The following is a 23761-nucleotide window of genomic DNA, read 5'->3' as shown; positions in this document are numbered from 1 at the left end:
TGAGACACTTGTCAGTGTAAAAACTGTATGGGAGGAAAAAACCCTGTTGCATTAAAACAGAAGTTGTGCTGCAGAAAGGTAGATAGATACGTTTTTTTAGATTGTTTTACACGTGAGCAATAACCAATGTTTCCGATGTTTCAGGACTACAGAAAGGGGTTGTGGGGTTTTGGGTGTTGGTCCCCCTTCTCCCCCAAATTAAGATGGGGCTTTTCTGTAAAATGCTATAGCCGTTGTATGTTACAGTCTTGATGTTGTGCAGTTACTGATTTTTAAATTGCTCATCTCAGTGCCCTAGTAAAGCATTAGGGTGATGAGCTTGCAGAGTCCTAGCTCTAGGTAATTAATTAACACAAACTGTGGGCTGGTGTATTCAGGAAGGTAATTAGAGTCAGTCCCTGTTTCCTGGCTCTAGCTTACTGCCATGGCTCTTCCTATGACTACAGCTGTAGAAGTCAGGGGCTTGTCAGCCCTGATCTGGAGGGGGAGGAGTAGGAAGGGGGAGGGTCATCATTTACTGTAACTGCTGCAAATGAGTATGAGCTGTCTTCCACCCTTAACTGTTTTAACTAACTAAAGGAAATGGCTTCAGAATTAACTGCTGCTGGTAAATGAGCACTACTATCTCTGATATTAAAGCAAGAGTAAGCTGTGCACCCGTTTGTGCAGAGATGTTTACAGCTGTTTCGTTCAGCACGCAATGAGATTTCAGTCTCTGCTCGAGTTTATACATGGAATGGCATTGCCCCCCACAGTGGGTGACATGCTGAGCACTTCGCAGTCTACCGGCTATAAGCAGACTCTTGGAAGATACAGAGCTATAAGGAGGAGATGAATGACATCAGCATCTTCACCATCTCTAAACTTTTATTCCTGGCCAGTGGGTTGGAGGTGGGGCAGCCCCTCCTGGCTGTGCTGAGAGGATACATCATCGCTGGGTAAGTAGGAGAACTTCCAGCCCTGCTGGCAGAGGCATCCGACAGCAGCTCAGGTGAAGCACGCGTGTTCAGCAGAAAGGGAGCTGGCACTGACATTCACCAGGGGAAGTTTTACTGCCAGGGTGACCACAGCAGGCTTTGCAAAGCCACACTTAAGCCATTTGAGAATGCCAGTTCCCCTTTGTAAACTGGCTAGTGTAGTTCTTAGGAAAATTAGCAACCTCTCCTTCCACCTTTTAGCCCAGGCAGGGTAGTTAAAAAAAAAAAAAAAGAAAAAAACCAAACCCAAACCCTAACAATCCAACCTAAAATAAATCCCTGGTTAATTGGTGCTGACACAGCCTCCTGGATCCCAGCCTTAGGCAATTAACCAAGTTTAAATATGCATAAGAAAATACATGTAAACTGAAAATATGTGTAAGTTAGGAAAATGGTACAGTTAGTCATTCACTAGAAGGAAAATAAAACCAAGATACAATATAAAGATATAAAACTTTATTATGAACATATTTAACAATGATTATGCACACGAAGTCTTCCAAGAAACTCAATACCCAATTTTTGCTTGAAGTAAAATACTAGTTTTTCCTTCATATTCTGTATTAGCATGAAGTTCCCCAACATAAATGTATAATTTGCTGTCATTAACACAACTTCTAGATACATAGAATATTTAACACATCCTCATGCACACTTTCTCAAAGCAGCTTTTAATTACAGCTTCTCATTAAACAGAGCATTTATCTTACACATTTTTATACCATTTTGGTACACAATTTTTCCATATTTTCATTTTACATATTTACAAACTTCTAAAAAAAGTTTTACAGTAATGCAAAGGTTATTACTGGCATAAGCAGAAGGAAATGGAGGGAAACTTAGGTGACTGGATACAAAGTTGTCTTTTGGCTCAGACAACAGATCAAAGTCTTTCCTAGCAGGAACCATCCTCCCATTTCCCCCAGTATTAGTGCCACGGGTCTGTTGCACTAGCTGCTCCTTACTGGTGTTAAGCCTTATGCTTCCTCTTCCTTGCTAGTCCTAGGAAAGTTTCCAACCAATTCCAACACCAACTGTATTTTTAAAGCAAATACTGCAGAAAATGGTTGCCATGAATGGCTCAGACTCAATGGTTAATGAGTTCTTAAAAGTCCCTCTTGCTCATTGCATACGTGGAAGTCTTGCAGTTAACAGACAGCATCTCCTTCAAAGCAGGAACACTATATGCTGTGGGGCCTTTTTTATACTTTTCTCATTTTCTATAGTTCCACTAGTGATGGAAATAATTACTTTAACAGTAATGAAAGGAAAGCCAGGCTAGTTTCTTACCCAGATATCTTCTGTTTCACCCTTAGGTTACAATAGTTTACTCAGAGGTGAATTTATGCCACCTGCTCCCAAGCTGTTTACAATCCATATTGTAATATTCCCCAAATACTGTCTCTGCTTTCCAACTGTGGAAATAAGAGAGAAATTGAGATTTCTTACTAGCAAAACTATTTCCTTATCTGCTTCACTGCTTTTGCCTTTTTACTGTATATTGAATTTGATGCAACAGTGCTTCAACCAAGCTTACCATTATACTCTAGCACTTTGGAAATACAAAGGTATTTTGCAAGGCAAACATTGTTTAAATATAATCTCTCAAAATTAACAAGGAAACTATTTTCTCATTATTTCTGTAGTGAGATACTTTAACTACACATTTCCCATTCTCAGCTTTCCTATTTCCACTTTGAATGTAGTGATGTAGAAAAGTTAATGCAAACAAAACAGCAAGTGAAATGGGCTGAGAACAGCTTAGAAAAAAATTATCATCTCAAAGATAGATTAAAAATATTGTCTTTAGTTAATGAAATCCCAAAGCATGACCCTGTATTTCAGGTTTAACTGTAACAACCAGTTCAGACTGTGAAAAGAAACATCAGTGTACTTTGCACATTGGTCAAATCAGAACAATTTAGAACAGGATCAAACAATATCAAAACCCAAAAGATCTGACTATATAAGGATCATGTAAATACCAATTTTTGAAGACCAAATTTGTGTACCCACTGTTACTGGAATGGAAGTCAAAAGGATTTGGGGTGTGCAAAGGATGCTGTGCAGAGGATGCCTAGTTGGCTCCCAAGTCTTGACTCTGCAAATTCAAACAGCTGTAAGCCTCAAGAGTATCATCTGGGGAACAGTAAAAATGAGAATGGGCTCTCCACTTTTAGGATATAAAGATCATTTCACATACTTGTTAAAAAAAAAAAAAAGTCTAAAAGGAAGTGCTGAAGGTACAGCTTACTACAATTCAATGGAAAAAAACCCACACCACTAACTTGAAATATTTCTGTAATGTTTCCCTATATGTTCTAAACTGACACCAATTAATTAAGAAATTAAAGGGAAAAACCTTCCCTTCCTCCCCAGCAGCTTCCTTGCTTTAGCCATACAACAGTGCTTTGGCTTCTAACAAATAAATGATCCCTGGTACAGAAAGTTTTAAATGTCAAATACCCTCAAAGAATTTCACAGCTCTACATAATTTTAGGAAATTTTCTCTCTCTCACACACATAGTATCTTACCACACTTGTCTTTAGCAGAGCATTCATTTAATCTGAACTGTTCTACGATAGCAAGGATGCAACCACATGAAGCAGTTCCTTTGGTCCTCTCTAAGCAAACTGCTGTCCTGGGAAGTCTCCCCTGCACGATCCTGAACAGCTACCAGGAGGTTATTGCAATGGGAATGGCCTAGAATAGTTGTTGCATCAAAGCAGAGCAAATCCACTTTTTTCCCAATATGATTCAGCAAGTCTAGTAGGACTTCATTGCACTCTTCTGCTTGAACTACTTCAATGATGAGCACGATTCCCTAGTGTCAGCCAGCACCATTTTCTGTCAAATACATTAACAGTGCTTCTACAGCAGCACGGCGGAGAAATTTTACAAGAGTAAATCACAGTTACAAATCCATGAAAAAAAAAAAAGATACTTTCAGACGGGTCAAGTACCTGAAAACAAAAGTAGTTAGAAACAAACAGCATCCACTTTAAAGAACTGAACAATGGTGTAGGAGAAAAACAATTTTTAGAGAAGCAGCAGCATTGTACTAGGAATACTTAATTCCCATGTAACTTTGTTCCAGCACAAGCTGGAATACAATCACAAATGTGCTAGTAAAAGTTCTGATCAGTACAGGTGGCGACTGTGGTATGACAAAAGTTGAACTATGCACAGAACATGCTCAAAAGCTAATTTTCGTGCACGTTCAATACATGAGCAGCCACAGTTGTTCCTAAGATGTAGATTATTAATACAAATTAAGGAAAAATTCTGATGTAAAAAAAGCCTCTAAAAATGAAATGTTTGGAAATTTGAAATTGTAATTCTCTGTGAAACTTTCGTAGTGTATTCTCTGTAAGTCTTAACAATCTCCTCCAGCATACAAAAAACGCTTCTGAGGCTTCCTTCTGAGATTTGTTGCTGCATAAATATTTCCATTTGAAAGGGATGTTTAAAAAAACAAAACACACACTTCTGTTGTGGCAGTAAAGCATGTTATAAAACATATATTATACAAATCATTTTGCACCACTGAGGCTCTTTTGGCTCACTAGAACGTGACTACTTGCACGTATCTTGCACTTACAAATCTGGTAAACTCATTTAAATGAATTTTAAAAATGGTCTTAAGTCTATATCACTTCTTTGGAGGAAGAATGGAAAGCTTGTGTTTTCTTGCATAGAAAAAAAAAAAAACAAACTCTAAAACACTTCATTCCCTGCCTCCAGCTCAAAAGACTAAGGTAGAAAATTGAAAGGGAAATGAGACATTTCTTACAGCACTGGACAATATACAAAAGAGTTAACACAAATGCAACAGATGAATGACAGTATGCTATACATAATCCTCAAAAAAAACCCCAACCCAAAAAAACAAAGAGCAAGGAAGCAATTTTAAAATCAGCACATAATCAGTGACACTTCTAAACGGAATTAGACTTAAAGATTTTAGTCCCTAGACATCCTGCTATCAGGCATTTTATAAGACATGTAAAAATTTTGGTTTCTTAAGTTTTCACCACAACCTTTTCAAGCATTCTTTTTTTCAGTTTTAACTTCATAAACAGAAATAGAAGCAGGTTGTCCTTCCTGGGAGTCGGTGTTCAGATGACAGCAGACTGTAAGGAAGCCAAGGAAGTTTTCCATCTAGGAAAACTTCAAAATTGGTTTAATTCCAGCTGAACAAGTCTGTCTACATCAAAATCAATCAATCACTGTCCGATTCCTCTTTATACTTGGCTCTAATAGCTTGGCCATTCTGAAGTGGCATTTCTTCATAGTCACTCCTGTGAAACAGATACTTGTTAAAACTTCTGAACATGGTGTTCAGATAGGAAGTCCAAAATAAACAGGAAAGTTCTAAACTACACTGAGGTATCAAATTGTTATTTGGGTAAGAAGCTGGTATCTGTTTTCCTCCTTGTGGGGAATATGAACAATATATAAGAGTTCTCTTCAAAGGATGATGCATAATAAAAGTTATTCCAGTAACTACAAGCCACTTTTCACAAGGATTTGTACAGAAGCAAGCTGGTACTACCACTACTTATCCAACTAAACAAAGGCAAGCTATCTCAGACAATGCATGTAGCTAGTCTAGCACAAATCTGGTCGGGTTACTGCAATATTAATCCCATCCTCACTGTTCCAGCCACTTTAGTGTCTGGTAAGAGGTGAAAACAAGGGCAGATAATGAATTTTCAGGGTCTAGCACAGAGACATCTTATGAGGGTGTGTTTTAAGCACTGCTATAATTCTCATGTCTAGGAAGTTTTGCTAGATTTAGTTATTCTTATTTCAGTAAGTGATGGACACTTAAGAAGAGCCATTCTCCTTCCCTGAAGCATTTACATATGAGCTGCCTCTTTGCTAACTCCACCTGACTCCTGCAACCCTTCCCCGTTTAAAAGGAAGTCCTTTCCTTTCACAGCTCTTGCTGCTTTCACTCCATGACCTACAAGCATCCTAATACTTTCTTACCTGTCTGTATCAGTGTCATGGCAATCCCTTTTAGAAACCAAAAAAAGGAAAAACAAAATAACATGTATTCTAATTGCATTTCTGTTTCCGAATAAGGCTATGTTTCTGTTCTTTAGGCAGAATACTTTCACTAAGAACTTACAAATAATTTATTTAATGAATATGGAAAATTACAAAAACCACACCAAAAGTAACTCTCCATAGGTATTTTATAATCTTACCCATAAATCACATCATCATCTGAATCATTCAGCATAGAAAAAGCAGGATTGTCTTTCAACTGTGATTCTGGAAAACACAAATAAGGGTTAATTTAGCACATTAAATACAGAAATGAGGCTGGACTTCTAACTCAACACTGTAGCAGACTCGACAATCTCCAAGGCAGTCACAAAACTATATCCAAACAGGAACTCTCTCTAAATTCTTCACCCTTCAGCTACAACATCATGGTATTCTTAAGAGTTAAGGAGATGACATAACTATCTCATTTTCAGACAGATATTCTCCATGTTGTCTAAGTGGATTTCCTCCCTTCTGCAGTGTCCTATGTCATATTATTTCAACTTGCACATAAGAGTAATTAAGTCAGACCTCATTATTCTTAATCATTATTCAAATGTTCATATGTATTTAAAAAGCACAGCCTTCTTTAACTTCTTGGTTATTTCTAAGCTACAGAGATAGTAGACCAAAGTTGTAATCCCTTGTATGCAGTTATTTTTCATCCTTGAAATAGGTGAAGGAAGGACTTGTACCTTTATGGTGAGATGAAAGGAAACACATACTTTTTATTGGCTATTTATGACAATTCCCTCTACCTTGTTTTAAGGCCTTCATTTCTTGTATGATCTGTGCTGCTTAGCTGCAGTTCATAATTATACACAAGTAAAATTCAGTCCAGCAATTTGCCATAAACATATTTTTCCTGGCCTTCTGCCTTCTATAAACTAATATTTCTTGCAACTCAACAGCAAGTTTTTAACTTTATCCTCACCCAGCCATTTCTCGTCTTTCTTAATGGCAAAATAGCGTTTTTCTGTAACAGTTCCGTCCCTCTCAACTCTAAAAAGTTTAGAGAAGGGACCAGCTCCACTATTTAGAGCCTTCCCCCTGCGTACCTCTCAGCACGTAAGATGTGTCTGGACAGGGTGCTAGAAATCTCATCTAGGCTCCCTTTTCCCTGAAGGGTTGGACCAGATGATCTTTCCAGGTCCCTTCCAACCTGGGCTGTTCTACAGTTCTATATTTTAAACTCAATGCTTAAAGCAGAGAATGCACTCAGTACAAATACTGATTTTACAGATCTTTATCTGTTAAGAGAGGGCTAACACTTTATAATCATCATGTGAGTCAGATTACATCCTCTACATAAGAATGCAAAACCAGAAGTGCCACTGATTCAGTCCTTTACATGTCCCTTGTGCCACCCTCTCCCCAATAGCAAGTTCCCCAAAATCCCTCCCATGTTAGAGATCAGCTGCACTCCTACTTTTCCAACAGCACGGTACCTATTCCAGAGTCCAGTTTGCCAGCATGCCAATATGTTAACCTTTGTTAGAACAAAGTACAAATGAAGGGTTGTTGCTTCTTAAGGATTGTCTGTGAGTCAGTGCAAAAGTTAGTGCATTATCTGCAAACATCATATTGACTTACCAGCTTGATCTAAGTGCATAAGAATTCAAGTCTAGATAATGAGTTGTATACATTTTATGTGTTCCTTCATATTTCCAACACTAATTTGCTCAGGAACAGTGCAGCTTCTGCTTATGTTTACTCAAAGCGAATTGAAACAGCAACAAGAAAACCAAGATATACAGATGTTACACAATATCTGCTAACGTGCCAGCTCTTGTCATCTGAGTTTGCCAGACAATTGCTTACACTTACCATATAGTGCATTCTTTGAGGGGGAATACACAAAGGCTAAAGTGTAGAGATAAAAGTTCAATAAACCATAAAATGATAAGAATTCTGCTGGTATTAAGTGTCAAGGATATTTCTCAGTATAGCTCCATACATATTAAATTTGGAAACAAGACCCAAACCACAGATAAGCTGTTTCAGTGGAAAGAATGTTTACCTTCAAGTCTGAGAGCATGAATGGATAAGCAAAACTGCGTGTTTTAAATTCAGTGACCACTAATGTACTCAAGCTATTTCAAGGTAAAGCTCCCACTGAAGACAAAGCTTTAACACAAGTAACATTTGCTGAGATAAGGTACTCTTGAGTGGTGGAGCGCATGGTAAATTGCATAGTTCTGCCTTCAATGCTAAAAGCAAGCTGAGTAAGGGGAGTGTTCAGGTGGGGTGGTTTTGTTTATTTTTGAAAAATTTCTTGCTTGGCACAGCAATTGTGAAGGAAGGAGAAAGGACTATCTGTAGATAGGACTCTGAAGATGGCTTCTTGCCATCATTTTGGGAAAACACTAAAGGCTTTACATGCTGTTTTCTACTAGCTCCCAACACATATCTAAGCTTATCAGTAACCAGAGCAATTGCAGTCACACAGGCACTTTCAGAAAGTCAAATGAACTACGATCTCATGGTTCAGGTCCAGAAATACAGTTCACAATCCTGTTGCCAACAGACATCAGAAATAGTCTCTCTCAAGTCACATAAATTCTCTGCTATGACCTCTTCCACATCTAGACTTGGGCCAATACACAAATGCATTTTCAGTGACTTCTAAACTATTAATTTCTCAAATATTTTGGTATGCCCCATGCCAACTGACAGGTAAACAGCAAACTGAATTCATGCAGCAAATACAGCCAAATTTGTCACAATGACTTGTTAAAATTACTTGAACACATGCATATCTAGGCCTTCATTCCTTTTGAAAAGTATCAAATGCAGTTGTGATTTATGTGATGTAAACAAATTAGACTGAAACTGTCTCAGCTCATAATGTTTACAAAGAGCTACTACAAAATGCTGACATAAAACCTCAATCAAAATGGACTGAGCTTCAAAAGCCCACCTAGAAGTTAAAGGTCTCAGTCCTTAGGTACATCATTTTTAAGTGCCTTCTGCATGAAAACAGATTAACATTCCTACTTGAGCAGTATCACAACACAAGGATATAATTCTGATAATGAGTCGACAGCTCAGCAACAAAGTTGTCCTGTAGAACTTGTGCTCCAAAGCGTAGGTAGAGTATAACAATGCTGTGGAAAAATTTAAAGCATATTGGTGTCTTGAGTCTTTAAGCCACAAAACTGAAATGATAGCTTGAGAGAAGAGCATATGAGAAAATAATTACGTTAACATGCTGACCATTTATTTTAAGACATATTTGCTTTTATCGTTCTAAATTAAGAATGATTCTTTTGTGATTAAAAGTCAGCAATCAACTGAATCAAGCAGAAAAAAAAAAAAAAAAACATGGTCTACTTCACTCAGATTTCATCCACTACAGACAATTCAAGACTCAACAGTAATCTGAAATAACTGCTTGAAGTGAAGGAGGCAGATATTAATAATAATCTAAGAAACTAGTTCTAAACTTCTGTTTTGACTAAGTGAGGCTTATAAAGCTCCAAAAGAGGTGAACGGTGCACTGCAGACCACTCAGCAGTACAGAAAACATCTCTGCTAAGTGAACCTCTAAATCTTTATGTATTGCTGTGGTAACAGAAATAATATAAAGTTAGCTCTAAAAGCCTCAAGAAGGGTTAAAAAAATAAGAAATGCTTGCCATATCGAAAGGCATTCCTCAGTTTCATTGACAATTTTATTATCAACAAAATGTATTCAAAGTCCTGAAAAAAAAGTTATAAAAGTTACAGTACTGAGAAATGTACTTTGAAAGGCCTTACCTAATGACAAGCACTACAAAGGTTAATGCAGTCAAGAACTTTAACCTGAGATCTGGAAAAGATTGAGAAAAGTTGTTATTAGCAAATTTACACCTACATCTAGGAGAAGCAAGCCTGTCTGGGGAAGAATCAAAAGAAATATTCCTTACCAACATAAGGCATGTTACGAAGTTCTGAGCATGCCCTCACTATCAGGAACAAAAGGTAGAGAATGTATGTGGTTGCCACCACAAGGAAGAAGATTTTCATTCCCTATAAGAAGAGTGTTAGTTTTTATTATTTAACAAGATGTGGTCTATTCCTTCTTCTGTCAATATAAATAATTATTTCCCAAAGCACAACATAAAGCGGTCCATTTATTCAGGGAAAGTAGGCTCATGAAAGGAAGTACAAAACAACAATGGCTATACATCAAGGTAGGGTTTTGGGGAATGTAAGGAAAGGATGTTTAATAGAAGTCATAATTTTGTTGACAGTGAGCTGAATCTCAATGATTTTCTAAAAACACAGCTCCTTTGAACAATACATAGACCCATATAAATCAGATCTTCCTTTACAACAAGAAAGTCTGAAATTTACTAGGACAGAGGATCTTGGCAGGAGTAAAGATGTACAAAACTGATTTAATAAGACGCTTAAAAAATTTTCTTTCAATCCCAACAGTAATGAGTCCATGTGTAAACCTGTGGTGTTGAGTCTCCAGATTTTCAAGTCAATTTTCTCACTGGGATGGAGTTCAGTATCGCCTGTGCATGATTTAAAGCAAAATTAAAAGCACCCTAGTCAGAATAAGACCATCTGACCAGCATTTGCTATTTTCTAAATTGTGTTAGAGATCTTAATAGAAAAACCCCACCTCCTTGTATTGCCTAACTCCACCTGACAATTTAATAGCAAGAAAACATTTCTGACTTACCTGGAAATTACCTGTGTCAACCCTGTATTGATATGTAGGATCATGTACTTCATTAACACTAGAAAAGATTCAAAATGAAAAAGTGGTACTTACACCATTACAAAAGACAAGGTCAAAAAGCCGTACTGATCAAGAAACAAACTAACAAAGAAAAGGTTTAAAGTTACTATACAGAGTTTATAACCAAAGGGTTTGGCTGCATAAATTGGGGCAATGCCATTGATTCCAGTGGAGTCATGACAATGTACAGTATATAACATCCTCCTTCTTCCCAAACCCAATTTTGAAGGAATAGGAGGATTTCAGTTGTGACCATGTCTAATCTCCACACTTATTTTTTAGAAAATGTATTATCATCTAAATTCCTACAAGCCTTCAGGATTTAGTGTTTAAATTTTACCCTTGGTGATAAGAATTATACTTAAGAAATAACTGTGATATAAGTAAGCCCTTCCCTCACAGCCATTCTTCTGATAAGGCACTAGCATGAGCATTTCCTGCAACTCCACTGCTTTCAACAATGTACAACGGCATGGAGAAGGCCAGAAGGTATCTTCCTTCTGAGAAGGAAAATAAGAGGCAAACGCTTGAGACTAAAACAGTTTAGAAACCACAAATGTACCAAAACCGAGAAAGTTTTCTGGGTGGGGAATAGTGACACCTTTATGTTAACATGACAGATTGGAAAAAAAGAGACACTCAACCAAGCAAAAGAACTGAGTTTTCAGGAGAGAGAGCATTACTTGACTAAGCAGCATCAATACCAATTGTGCAGATTTACTAGTTGAGAAACTTGGGTCAAGCTGTGTAATAGTTAACTACAGAGAAACTGTTGCTTCAAATACTAAAAGATAATTGGGACTTAGCGCTAGAGGGAGTATGGTAGGGAGCCGTAACATATCGACAAAGTAGCGATTTCTAGATCTCATTCTGATTTATAAAATTACGTACTACTAGATCATCCATGGGGAATTCTGTTTTCAAATCAGTCAAAATTTGCAAAACAGAAGTAAGAATTTGAGCTCCATTCCTATATAACAATCAGAGCACTAAGAAACAGATTCCACTAATTATAAACAATCTTCTCATTCTTTGAACACTCTCAGCTCATTACTTTTGCACTAAATTTTAAATTACTTACGTTTGCCATATTCCCAATGTAACAGAGGCCAACCACAGTAGTCCAACAATAAAGAATTTGGGCAGATAGAAAGTTAAGCACTTCCTTTCCCCCTGTTGAGAAAACAATAGTAGGGTGAAGGAGTGAACCCACATTCAAGATTTCATTCATTCTTGACAGAATAAAACAACTATCATCTTTGTTTCATTCAACGTGAACTAGATTAAGAGACTTGCCGTCTGTATTTTTAACCTGCACAGGTGATCACAGAAGACATAAAATTGTATCATCATTTGTGTTAATAAGATGCCATAGATTTGTAGCATCCTATTTATAAGGTCCCACATATTTCACTGATACTGCAAATACAGAAATATGCTTCAGAATTCATATTTATCTTATGCAGTATTTTAGAGTGGTTTAAAAAACAATCAACCCCATATACAACAAGAAGACCCTTCAAGCAAGAACAAAGTGTAATTGCACCATAGTTCTGAAGAGTGGCTTGCAATAGTTCAGAGTAGACTGTCCCTTCTATCTCATTTACGCACGTAGCGTCAAAACAAGCTGCTTCACCATAAATCATTTTTAACCCCAAAGCTTCATGTGTCACATTGTACTTCAGGAATAAATGTCTCTTTTTTTAAAAATTTGGTTTCATTTTTGTCACCTTTTGAGAGAATTGAAAAAGCAAATACTGCTTTCTCAGTAAGTAGTAGATAATGTTGCACCCTTACCTGTACTCTTATACCATGGTAGACGCAAAGCCAGAACAACAACAATGCACACAGAAACAGTGACTGGAATAGATCATCCAACATTCCAGGAAACCAGCTGTTCACCAGAAAAGAAAGGGGGAAAAATGGATCTGTAACAAAACAAGAAAAAAAAGTTAAACAGAGGGGAAAAAGCACAGTCTTTTCCATTATGAAAAGTAAAGCAGAATGTATATTCAGAGGAACAGAAAAACCCAGATTTTTCAAATTACACCGGTAAATGAAGTTTGCTGTATCTTAGTTTACAAAGAAAATGGTGCCTCCAGCAGCAATCCTCTGTGCTGTAGAAATCATCTGAATTGGTTGCCAACATTTCTAGAAGATTTCAGGTTTTATTAGACTTTCTACTAAAGCACTGTTCTTGGTGCTGACCTAAAAAATTGTCATAGAATGACTGAAAGGCAAATATTCTTTTGGTACTGCTAGAGTGTGCTAGAACTTGAGGTGGTTTACCAGACTAAAAGTAGTCTCCATTTGTAACTAAAGTGGGAGTATATGAAAAATGCAGAAGTAAGACTTAGCAGGCAAACACAGAATTACATTTACATGTCGCTCTATGAAAGGTTCAGTATGGTTGCATCCACCTATTCCAGTCAGAGCTTTAAACAAATAGAGTTGCAATTCACATGACTGAAAAGAATGAAATCCACTTACTCATTATGCCCCAGAATTTGACACACTTAAAAAGAGTTGGTTTTTTTTTTTAATTTGTTTTCTGAAACCTTATAAAGAGCTGCCTGTAAGTTCAAGGCCAAGTTCCACTCAACCTTCTCTATCTTCTCTCATGCTCTTTTTTTTTTCTTTGTTTTTTTTTTTCTTTGTTTTGTTTTTTCTTTGTTTTTTTTTTTTTTTTTAAGAAAGGAGCTTTTCTAAAAATTCCAGGATGTAAATACCATTGTAAAGTAGCAGGAGGGGAAGGAGAATGGACATCCATTTCTGTTCAATACCCCAGTCTCTCATGGAGAATTTCCGCAGGGAATGTGCAAACAGACACTATAAAACAACAACAACAACAATTTGTAAGGAAGGAATACAGCCTTAATGGTTTTACCAGAGGAAAGAGATAACACAGCACACTGCAAAGGCTACTTCACTGAGAACACTGTAACAGGAGCGACATCTCCTAGCTTCTACTTCTGCTTCAAGTTTGCTGGCTTTCCCCAATGCAAATTACTTCATCTCTCAAGCAAACTGAGAAGAAAACCAGCAAGTACCACACAAATCAACAATGTATGAAAAAATGTTGCCTAAGCACTGGTCACACACTACCAACAACTTCCACTTAAACTCTTTAAAAAAAACAGATTCTATATCACATTCGCAGTTACCTGCTGAATGACATCATCTATGTGAGAAAATGCTGTTCAGTACTTTAGTGTCCTTACCCTGAAAATTCTGCATTTTAGATTTTATGTTGTTTTGCTTTTTTTTTTTCCAGATACTTTCTTCCCAGGGGCCAAACCAGGTTGGAGGGGAGACATAATCTAAATCATAGCATAATTTAGGTTGTGAGGGACCTCTGGAGGTCATCTGTCACATCCTTATGCTCAGGGCAGTGACAACTTTAAAGTTAGATGAAAGTCATATTCAACTGAGTTTTGCTCATTTTCAGAGACAGAAAGCCCACACTCTGGGTATCCTATTTCAACGTCTGAGCCTACATGCACCGCAAAAAAATATTTTTTCTAGCATCTAATCACAATTTCCTTTGCTTAAGCAAAATTCTTTCTATTCAATTAAAAATCAGAGTTTAGAAAAACAAGTTTTCCCATTTATCCTATTTTCTTAATGTCCCTTCAATACTACTTGTAAAAACATAAAAGCAGCAACTACGTAAGTATTTTAGAAACATTTTTTACACCCATTCAGTGATATCTCAATTCTGCTGCCTGGGGTTAAGTTACTAAACAGTACTACAAAGCAGTGTTATCAGCTGTGTACACAATACATGCCAGGAAAACAGAAACAAAATCTTACCGTGACCATAAAAGTAAGAACTACAAAGACAAATCGGAACCATATTTCCACTTGTGAAAAAGTTGGATTGTAGGTCTTCCACTACAAGAAAACAGAAGAAAAATAGCCCAACAATGTTTTGATAGGGTACAGATGACATCAATAATTAGCACTTTCTGCAGATACTGAAAAGTTCTCTGGCTTTTCAAAATTTAAAGGTATAACCAAATTCCACCATGTCATCATGGAAAGACAAAGATAAATTCACACCTATAGGACTATCTGACGAGAAGATAACCAAAGCAGACTCATATCCTTGCTTCCCTTTTACCCTGCCACCTTGTAACATACTCAGTGAGGTGTCATATGTTAAAGCAGTTCTCAGGACAAGAAGGATATTCTTCATTAATTTCAATTGCACTTTCTTTCAAAGTTTGTATGCCAATAATGGAGTAAATCCAGTATGTTGTTCTTTATTACCAAGGTCAGATGTATAAATTGATTACGAAGAGGTTGATTAGGTACAGGCATGCTTCCTGTAATGGGTTTGTTTTCCTAAAGGTTATTCTCTTGTTTCAGAAGCGGGAAAAAGAAAACCATGTAAGGGAAGAATAAATGGGCTAACCAGAAATAAAGAACTTTTTTCACAGCTTAAGGAGGAAAAGCTCCTTCTCTAATTATTAGAAGGGCACAAATATTAATTATAACACGTCAGTTTGTAGAAACTCTGCTCTGTTGACAATTTCTCTCCTACCTGGCATGCTTCTCTTTTGAAGCCACTTTTGAAATGTAAACTCACTGGTACAACATATGCTCTGCCCATCTGAACAAGAAGCTTTACTTTTCAATGTATTAAGTCTGACAACCTCTGTCTTACCTTTTAAAACTGTAAATGCACAATGAAAATTATATGTAAATAATCCCATTATACAAAAGGCAATCTGTGATTGTAACCGAGATCAGCATAAACCACTGTAATAATGAAATAAATTGACAATTTTAGTTGCTGTGGGAAAGCAGGGCTTTAGGTTTGGGATTTTTTAGGTTTGCACACAAGTCTGCCTTAAAGGCAGCCTGCAAACCAAGATAATAAACCGTACAACTATAAATGCTCCAACACTTTGTCATGTTTGAAATCTGGAACTGAGCAAAGGGCTTGTGAGTTTGGGTTTTTTTTCCCCTTAAAGCTTATTTTTGATCATGTGCTTTACGCACTAGAAGATTAGAAATATTAATATTCAGGAAGTTATTTTAGTATATAAAAAACACTTTGGCTTTACAGTAAGATTTTTGCTTGCTATCTGCTCTGACATACTGAAAGTTGCATACAGGTAGAATATATCATAGTAACCTGTATTATAAATTTGGCTTAGTTTCATTTCCTCCCAATGCAAATGTTTCTAAATTTCTTTCTGGAGCCAATCAGCACACACGGATGATGTAACTGTTTTATAAGCAATCTTTAGCACTACAAACTGAGCTAGTCATTTCACTAGGGATTATTTTAGTGAATTATTTTATTAGCCTGCTTATTTTAGCTGAATAAACATTTTTTTCCTTCCTCATAAGCACAGTCAAAAAAAATATTCATTTTTCTTTGAGTTTGTTAAATCTTTCTAGCCCACAGTTTTGTAAAGTCTGAAAAAATCTTGCTACCCACCTACTGGAAAGGCTGAAAAAGATACCATGCTTTAGAGAGGCAACATCTCTATAAGTAAAAGGCAGAAAACTGGATGTTCTAGTCTAGCTTGCCTACTGTTAAAAATATCTCCCAGGAATTAGACTAAATTTATCTGTTCCAGAAAACAGCATTAGCAGTTCTGAAAGAAAAATCTTTCCTTATAGCGTTAAAAAAATTGGCCTAGACCCTTATTAATTGCAAATGCTGTAATAGTTCTGAAATTAGCAGTGACAGAAAAATTAATCATACATATTTATGTTTATCTTCAAAAATAAGATAACTTTTTATTACAGTTAAAGCAGACTTCTACAGCATCAGTAATTAAAGAGATTTATTTTGCTAGTATAAAATTTTATACTTACCGTGAAAGTAATATTCTGGATGGTGTAAGTCAACTTATTTAAATCTTCGAAGCTAACAAATATGTTGTACTGAGTGTAGTTCAGGTAGCCAAGGTGAGCAACAATGATTTCACTGCATTTCTGTGAACACATGCAGTGAAGAATAGTACATAAAAGCCTTCAATTTATTCCAGAATATGCAGTTAGTAGAGGTTGGAGAATTTGTTTCTAATGGCCAGATATTGATATTTATTCTTGATCAGTCAGAATAAGACTCAAACAAGACCCACAGATAAAGCGTTTCTTGAAAGATACCAGAAACTGATAGATAAAGTCAGTCAGCAGGATCAAAGGTTGAGCCAAAAAACAAGGCTAGCTTTTCACTTAAACTGGTGAAAGCAACTGCTTGCAGCACCAGGAAGGATCTGAATAACTCTGTCAGTCAAGCTTTAGGTCATCAGATTGTGAGATGGGGTTATCTTGTACTAATTCATTTCTAAAAGTTAACAGGATGAAAAAGAAACTCAAGCATATTGCTCTCTTGCCTGTGTGTAATTAAATGTAATGGAACACTGTTCATTAATTTCTAAAGATTTCATATAGATGCATTCATATATAAAAAGAAAGCTTTTTATTTACCCTATATGCTTATCACAAAAAAACTTCAGCTATGCCCTTCCTAAAGGACTTGCATTTGGAGAAGCTGTTTTGGATGTCCCTAAGCTTAAAAATTTCAGTGAAAATTATACTAGAAACTCCAAGACTTAAACATTTCTTCTCAGGTGGCAAGCAATTTGGCTTTTTCAGAACACAGATGCCAGCTGATTTCAACCAGACTCTCTGCTAGGTGTTGGAGGAGAATTTTTCTCTCCTCTGGAGCCCTATATCCAATCTTCTACCTCAATATCCCTTTCTTCATTACTGCTAAATTTGTTTAGCTGACTAAGCAGGACACATTGCTTTGCTGACAGAAAGCTGCTCTAACAAGAAAGAGGGGTCTTTAAGGGGTAGACACAAGTCAGAAGTAAATAGAAAAACACAGATAGGTAGGTATCTTGGTCAGCATTGCTAGCTAAATTGCAATTATAAATAAAACTATACTCTAGATTCTTTCCCGAGACGTGCTTAACAGACATATTCTTCTCATTTGCAACATAAGGTAACATGCACACAAATAGATTTAAAGTAGATATACTGCATCAGAGTTTTGTTTAAGCAAGCACATACTTGTGCACAACTGAGTAATCTCGTCCGATTGTGAACTTGATTATTAACATATGGTGTGCTTCCATCCTTCACCACCCCAAGTACTTTGACTGTCATAGTAACATTCTTTTTGAGGGATACTGTAATTAAAAGAGAAAACATTAAGCTATTGCTACATGCAGAAATGAAATCTCAAATGGAGTTCCAAATATAGTTTAAAACACATATGATATCCTACGATTACTCAAAGTTATTCAGTTATACTTTACTGGAGTAGAGGTCCAACATACAAATAAAAAAAAACACAAACTTTTTATTTATATACTTAGGCATTAAATCCCAAATGCCCTGTACTGAATCTTGACAGATTAACAATTACTATTACAGTATTTCTCACATATTTACAGGGAATTTTTATTGAAAAATTAATATCATTATAATCTACACATCTAATTCCCCCCCCCAAATGAAGGAAGAGAGACACAGACTCTCTAGATACCACTGCTGTCACAGAAATAACAAATCACTTATCCCATACACCTGTTGTTTCCAGTTCTCAAGATCAGTGCTGTCCATGTCTTCACCAGGGGCAGGGGGTGGAGGGGAAGAAAATGTATCAGAGGAAAAACCCACCAACCATAGCCAGAAAGCAATAGAAGCACAAATGTGACAGACAAAATTAAAGACACAATATACAGGTTGCTATAGCTGTTCCCTGACAATTAGGTAAGATTCTCACCATCGTGCTGATCCAACTCAACTACGCAGGTCAGCCACAGCTGCTGATTGTACGTAGACAGTGGTGGCGAACTTAAATTAAATGGCTTCAGCTGTAAAAAACCCACAAGGTTAGCACCAACCATTATTCCATTACATGACATACTGCAGTTACAGTGAAAAGCATGTTAATTACATCTGTGACAATACTTTGGGGGAGAGATTTAATATGTAGACAATATGATAAGTGGCTCAAACATAAGCCTTCCAGAGAAGTAGCTTAAACAGCACACATATTTTGCACAGCACTGAAGTAAGGAAAGGTACAACTACTTAAAGCACATAAAAGCAGCAGCAATAAAACAAAAAAGTTCAGATATGAAAAGAAAATCCTGAGACCTAGTCTGGAAATAAAAAGTCATTTCTAGCACTTTACATCAGAAGTCAGATTTATGACTCCTCATCTGCTACACAGTTTTAAACCTGTTCAACTATAATTATGAACACAAGTATTTTCCACTAGGTTTTCTAGAAATCCCACATTCATTTCAAAAGCATGGAAGATATCATTAACAGATAAAACCTACATGCAGGAAAGACTTCTCTTATTTGATATAAAAATATGCTTTTTTCAAAACCACCCACAATACAGTACCAATCCAAACATATATAGGTGACTAACAGACCAAAAAAAGAGAAATGTTCCAGTGTATTTAAAGCAAATTTACTTGAAAAAAAAATCAAAACAAAACAACAAAACATTTTTAGCACTTTCACAAAAATTACTTTAGATATTAGGTTGACAATGAAGAGCTAGACAGAAATAAAAATGCAAGAACTGATAATCAAAATATGAAAGCTTTCAAGAAAATGAATGTGAAGGTTCATGTTAGGAAGCCAGATCCCATGTCTTGGTCAAGTGACAGTGAACAATTAACAAGAAAAAGAAATATTCCTTCCCAGTTGACAGAAAGGAAAATCACAAGAGTGATATCATTAGTTGCCACTGAGAGCATTGTTTTTCAGTTTAAGTTCTCAGTTTCTATTTCTAGACCCCTTACAACAATCTCCAACATGAACTCACCAGGGAATCCTATCAACACTCAGGTGTTACTTTATCAGAAATTACATCATAGAATTCTCTACCTTACCTGCTCACAAAAGTAAGAGACTAGAAATTGCTGCTGGGCCACTCAAGAAATAACACAGTGGTAGTACAATATTGCACGTTCAATTTCAAACTGGAAAGCACCATGTGGCCAAGAAGATTTCCAGTAAAAACTTAAAGACTTAAAATAGTTGGGGGGAAGGGGGGGATTGTTTAACATTACTGACATAAAATAAAGTAATTCATGTAATCCAATGGTATTTATTAACTCTTACCTTTAGGCTGTTATTTAAATCGGTTCTTGCTACAGAAGTTTCAATTACATTAGGACCTATAAATTATATAAGAAGGAAGAAAGAGAACAATATCGAAGCATGCGTATTACTGATAAGTAATGATGTAAATACAAAATACCTCCCTGCAAAGCAGGTAAATAGTATCCCACTTTTCAGATGTTTCATCTGAAGGGTAAATCACTTAGATGTTTCAATATAATTGATAAACTTGGCCTGAATGTTCCTTTAAACCTCTCTGCCACAATTTTTTCTAGGCATGATTAAATAGGAAGTAAATTATAAATCAAGAACTCCATGTCAGAAGCCCTGCATGTATACTCTAAACTATACAACAAACCACACAGTATTTTTCCCAAGCTAAGCAGTACACTGCAGTCATGAAAGTACCCAGCTACAGGAAAAGCTATCTAAGCACCAGTGGCACTGTTGTTACAGCAACTTGAAGCTCAACAACGGCTGCAAAAACCACATGAAAAACCAGCATACTTCATTGCAGTATAAAGTTTCTATAGCCAAACTACCACCATTAGCTGATTTACAGAGAGTATAGCGTCCATAATGCATTGCACTAAACGCTCGGGTACCAGGGCAAACACATCCCATTGTACTGGGGTGCATGATGCTAATGCCTTTTTCTGTACGTGTAGTGTACTTGCTTGTACAATCACAATAACAGCACTTTCTGGCCAGTACTGGATTTTCATCGCATATTGGTCTGTTCAAGCCAAGATACCCACATGTTTGTTTAGGAGCAGTTCTCAGTCTACTCAGATTGGGGCTCTCCTTTCCTACAGAAATCTGGGGTGATAATATATTATGTATATCATCACATAAATAAATATAACTGCATAAAAGTTCTATAAACAATTTATCCTAAAACAGACAATCCATTTAATCAATGGAGTTTCATGTCCAACTGTAGTGGGAGACGTTGAGCTCACTATCAGACTTTTTATGCAACCATTCCTCCAATCATTCTGGTTAGACATATACACTTAACACGTACTGATCAACTGCATCCATCCACGCACGCCCTACCTCTAGTTCTGTATGCAGTAAATGTGAAGCAATAAAATCATAATTTATGTTAGAGGAGACTTCCAGAGGCCATCTAGTCCATGCTCTTATTTAATCAGACCAGGTTGCTCAGGGCCATGTCCAGTCAAGTCTTGAACATCCCTAAGGACAGGGACTCCCACAACCTCCCTGAGCAGCCTGTTTCAATATTTAACCACCCTTATGGTAAGAAAATTTTCCTAATATCTAACTGGAATTTCTTGTGTTCCAGCTTGTCTCTGAGAAGAGTCTAGCCCCATCTTCTGTATATCCTGATAAGGTTGCTGTAGACAGCGGTACAGTTTCACCTTAGCCTTCTTAGGTATGTAAGAACACATGGTACTGGGGAGAAGAGGAATGCATGTGTGTGTGTACACACACAGAAGGACTAAACCAGAAAAATGAAAGCAAAGAGTAGGAAAAGGTCTGTATCTGTATATTGGGGTATGAATAAACACAGAGGAGATGTATAGCAGGTAGGGACACAGGCAGGACATGTATGTGTGTATTTGGGTCACTCTAGAGGCTTCCCAGTCACGGTGAGATTTCTCTGTCCAAATGGTCTCTCCCCTTACATATTTGGTCTGGCAATTTAATATAATTTATTAATCCTCAAAACACGCTGTTTCAGCCACAAATTTCATATTTAAAAAATTATGCAGGAAAAGTAGTTTTTCACAAAGACCATGGACTTCAAAGTTAGTACAGAGAAAAAATGGAAAAGAAGGAAGTTTATAAATGAGCAACATGGGATCATTCTGTGCAAGAAGTATTTTACGTTAGATGTCATGACAGCTCTAAACATGCAGCATTGCTTGGGCTTCTATAACCACTCTAATTACAATATTAACTATCTTACAGACTTTAAATGGAAAAATTAAGAATTTCACCCATCACACTCAAAGCCTCCTATTAGAATTACAGTTCAACTTCACTAACAGCCACCCCCTATAAAGTCAGTTCTGCATCACTGAACTTTTCAGTTCTCAAGTACATATAAACAGGGCAGATTTTTGGAAGGCATTTTTGTTTTGAAAAGCATAATTCAATGTCAGTAAGTGCTCACAGTTGATAAGACATCAGATTTCAGCAATTAACTCTTAGCAAAAACAACAGAATGAGCCTTTTTAAAAAGGTTTTTCTTCTACCAGAAGATATGAACCAATTGGGACAGAGGGATCATAGCCCCAGTTTTTAAGAAAAGCAACCAAAAAAATAATGAGGTTCTGCTGCTGTAACTGCTACTCCTCTAGCAAGCAATATATTAAAGCTTTTTAAAGCAACTGACCAAAACGATGCTGTGGTCATATTTTTTAAAAATTGTGATTAGATTACATGGTTATTGTTTTTCTTTTAGTCTTGCTCAGTTAACAGAATCACATCTGAAAGCAAAGATTCACCCTGGGGTGGTGAACAGGAAAACTGCACAGGTACAGAAAATGAGCTCTGTGCCTTGGATTTTTCCTTGCATTTGTCTCACCCCAAAGACAACATAGACACATTGGGAAAAGGTAAAGAAAGTAAGTGTAATTTAGGAAAAAAAACCCAAGCCTGCATCTTGGGTTACAAGAACTGAAGAGCAACAGCCACCTCAGATTAAACTCTCTTGTTTTCTCAGATGAGAAGCAAGACTTCTGCTAGGCTTCCCAAACTGCAGATAGAGATGTTGAGTATGGGCAATGGAGCATTCAAGTAGCACAGAAAATATGGATGTATCTCCCACTTTTTCATTTACTTAGTGGGTTTGGTGAGTTTTGCTTTAATGAGGGAGGAGTCTACTGTTAGGGCCCCTCCCTCTATTCACAGGAAGCAAGGAGCTGTCAACAAGAAAAACATCACAGTTAAGTGTTCAGTGGGTCTCCTCCCAAGGTAAACAGCATTCTTTTAAAAATAATTAAGTCGTAATAATGAACTGTGTTCACACTTTGTCAGCAAAACTATCCATCAAACCAGTCATACAAAGACAAAAATCCCACAGCCATGCTAGTTCCTGAAGGGGATCACAGGCAAGCCCTGGGACCCCAGCAGGGTACAGATGACCAAGCGTTGTTGCTTACAGCAGCCAAGTGCCCTGGACCAAAGGCAACCACATCATCAGACCACTCTGCATGCAGATGCAATGCAACACACCAACACAGCTCTCTTTCAGGTTCTGCTACCAATAAAGAATGAAATGCTCAGTTTTCTCTTCCAGGAGCACTGCCTTTAGCCTAGTCTTACATAAAACTTGCATTTCTTGCAACTGGGCAGTATAAATACACAACTATAAATATGGTTCACTTTTTAACCCGAATGACACTAAATTAAGCAATTCCAGGGTTTTTTTCCTTTATCATCCATATGAAATGCATTTTCGTAAATGTATTTATATGGTAGTTTAGTGGCCAAATAATGCCCTTCAGCATCCTTAGGCAAGTCACAGGAATATCAGTGGTTAACCTTTTTGAACTGAAAGCCTATTTGGACCTTAGGCTGCTACAATAAATCAAACAGCAGGAAAGGTTTTATTTCACAGACAAATTTTATTATTTAATGCTATTATGAAGAATGTACTGCCTACAAGGCACAGATGGGCATAAAAAGCCCAAACAGCTGCCTCCAATTAATCCCCCCTTCTTTCCAAGGCAGGCAGGAGCAGATGAGTCTCAGGCCTGGGCAGCCAGTCTCATCCTAAAGGAAGTGAAGGACAGGGCAGAAGTAGAAACAACCCTACAGACAGGTAAAGAGGTATCAGAGAGCAGCACAGGAGAGCACAGAGTGACATGGAAATAAGCAGTAAAGTGGGGGGAGCTGG

The 23761-nt window shown here is 37.0% G+C and overlaps 1 protein-coding gene across 4 annotated transcripts in view; it reads right to left on the bottom strand.

Annotated features, from left to right (window-relative positions):
* Positions 1–1418: 1418 nt before the first annotated feature.
* The window catches only part of TMEM181 (transmembrane protein 181), a 36241-nt gene continuing 13898 nt past the window's right edge, over positions 1419–23761 (bottom strand). For 2 of the 4 annotated variants that reach the window (XM_074818868.1, XM_074818870.1), the window contains exons 3-18: positions 19891–19946; positions 18530–18620; positions 17812–17930; positions 16606–16725; positions 14584–14664; positions 13500–13599; positions 12568–12698; positions 11852–11943; positions 10711–10768; positions 9944–10046; positions 9795–9846; positions 9061–9143; positions 7864–7953; positions 6195–6261; positions 5974–6000; positions 1419–5279 (exon numbers count right to left, since the gene is read on the bottom strand). In XM_074818868.1, the coding sequence (XP_074674969.1) occupies positions 5201–5279; positions 5974–6000; positions 6195–6261; positions 7864–7953; positions 9061–9143; positions 9795–9846; positions 9944–10046; positions 10711–10768; positions 11852–11943; positions 12568–12698; positions 13500–13599; positions 14584–14664; positions 16606–16725; positions 17812–17930; positions 18530–18620; positions 19891–19946 (1349 nt within the window). In that variant the 3' untranslated portion in view covers positions 1419–5200. The remainder of the gene's footprint in view (positions 5280–5973; positions 6001–6194; positions 6262–7863; positions 7954–9060; positions 9144–9794; positions 9847–9943; positions 10047–10710; positions 10769–11851; positions 11944–12567; positions 12699–13499; positions 13600–14583; positions 14665–16605; positions 16726–17811; positions 17931–18529; positions 18621–19890; positions 19947–23761) is intronic. The other 2 variants (XM_074818869.1, XM_074818871.1) reach the window with 1 other exon arrangement.

The sequence above is a fragment of the Strix aluco genome, chromosome 3 (assembly GCF_031877795.1).
Source record: "Strix aluco isolate bStrAlu1 chromosome 3, bStrAlu1.hap1, whole genome shotgun sequence".
NCBI classification, from domain to species: Eukaryota; Metazoa; Chordata; class Aves; order Strigiformes; family Strigidae; genus Strix; species Strix aluco.
Note: the sequence above shows the minus strand (reverse complement) of the source record. Positions and strands in the feature narration are given on the sequence as shown.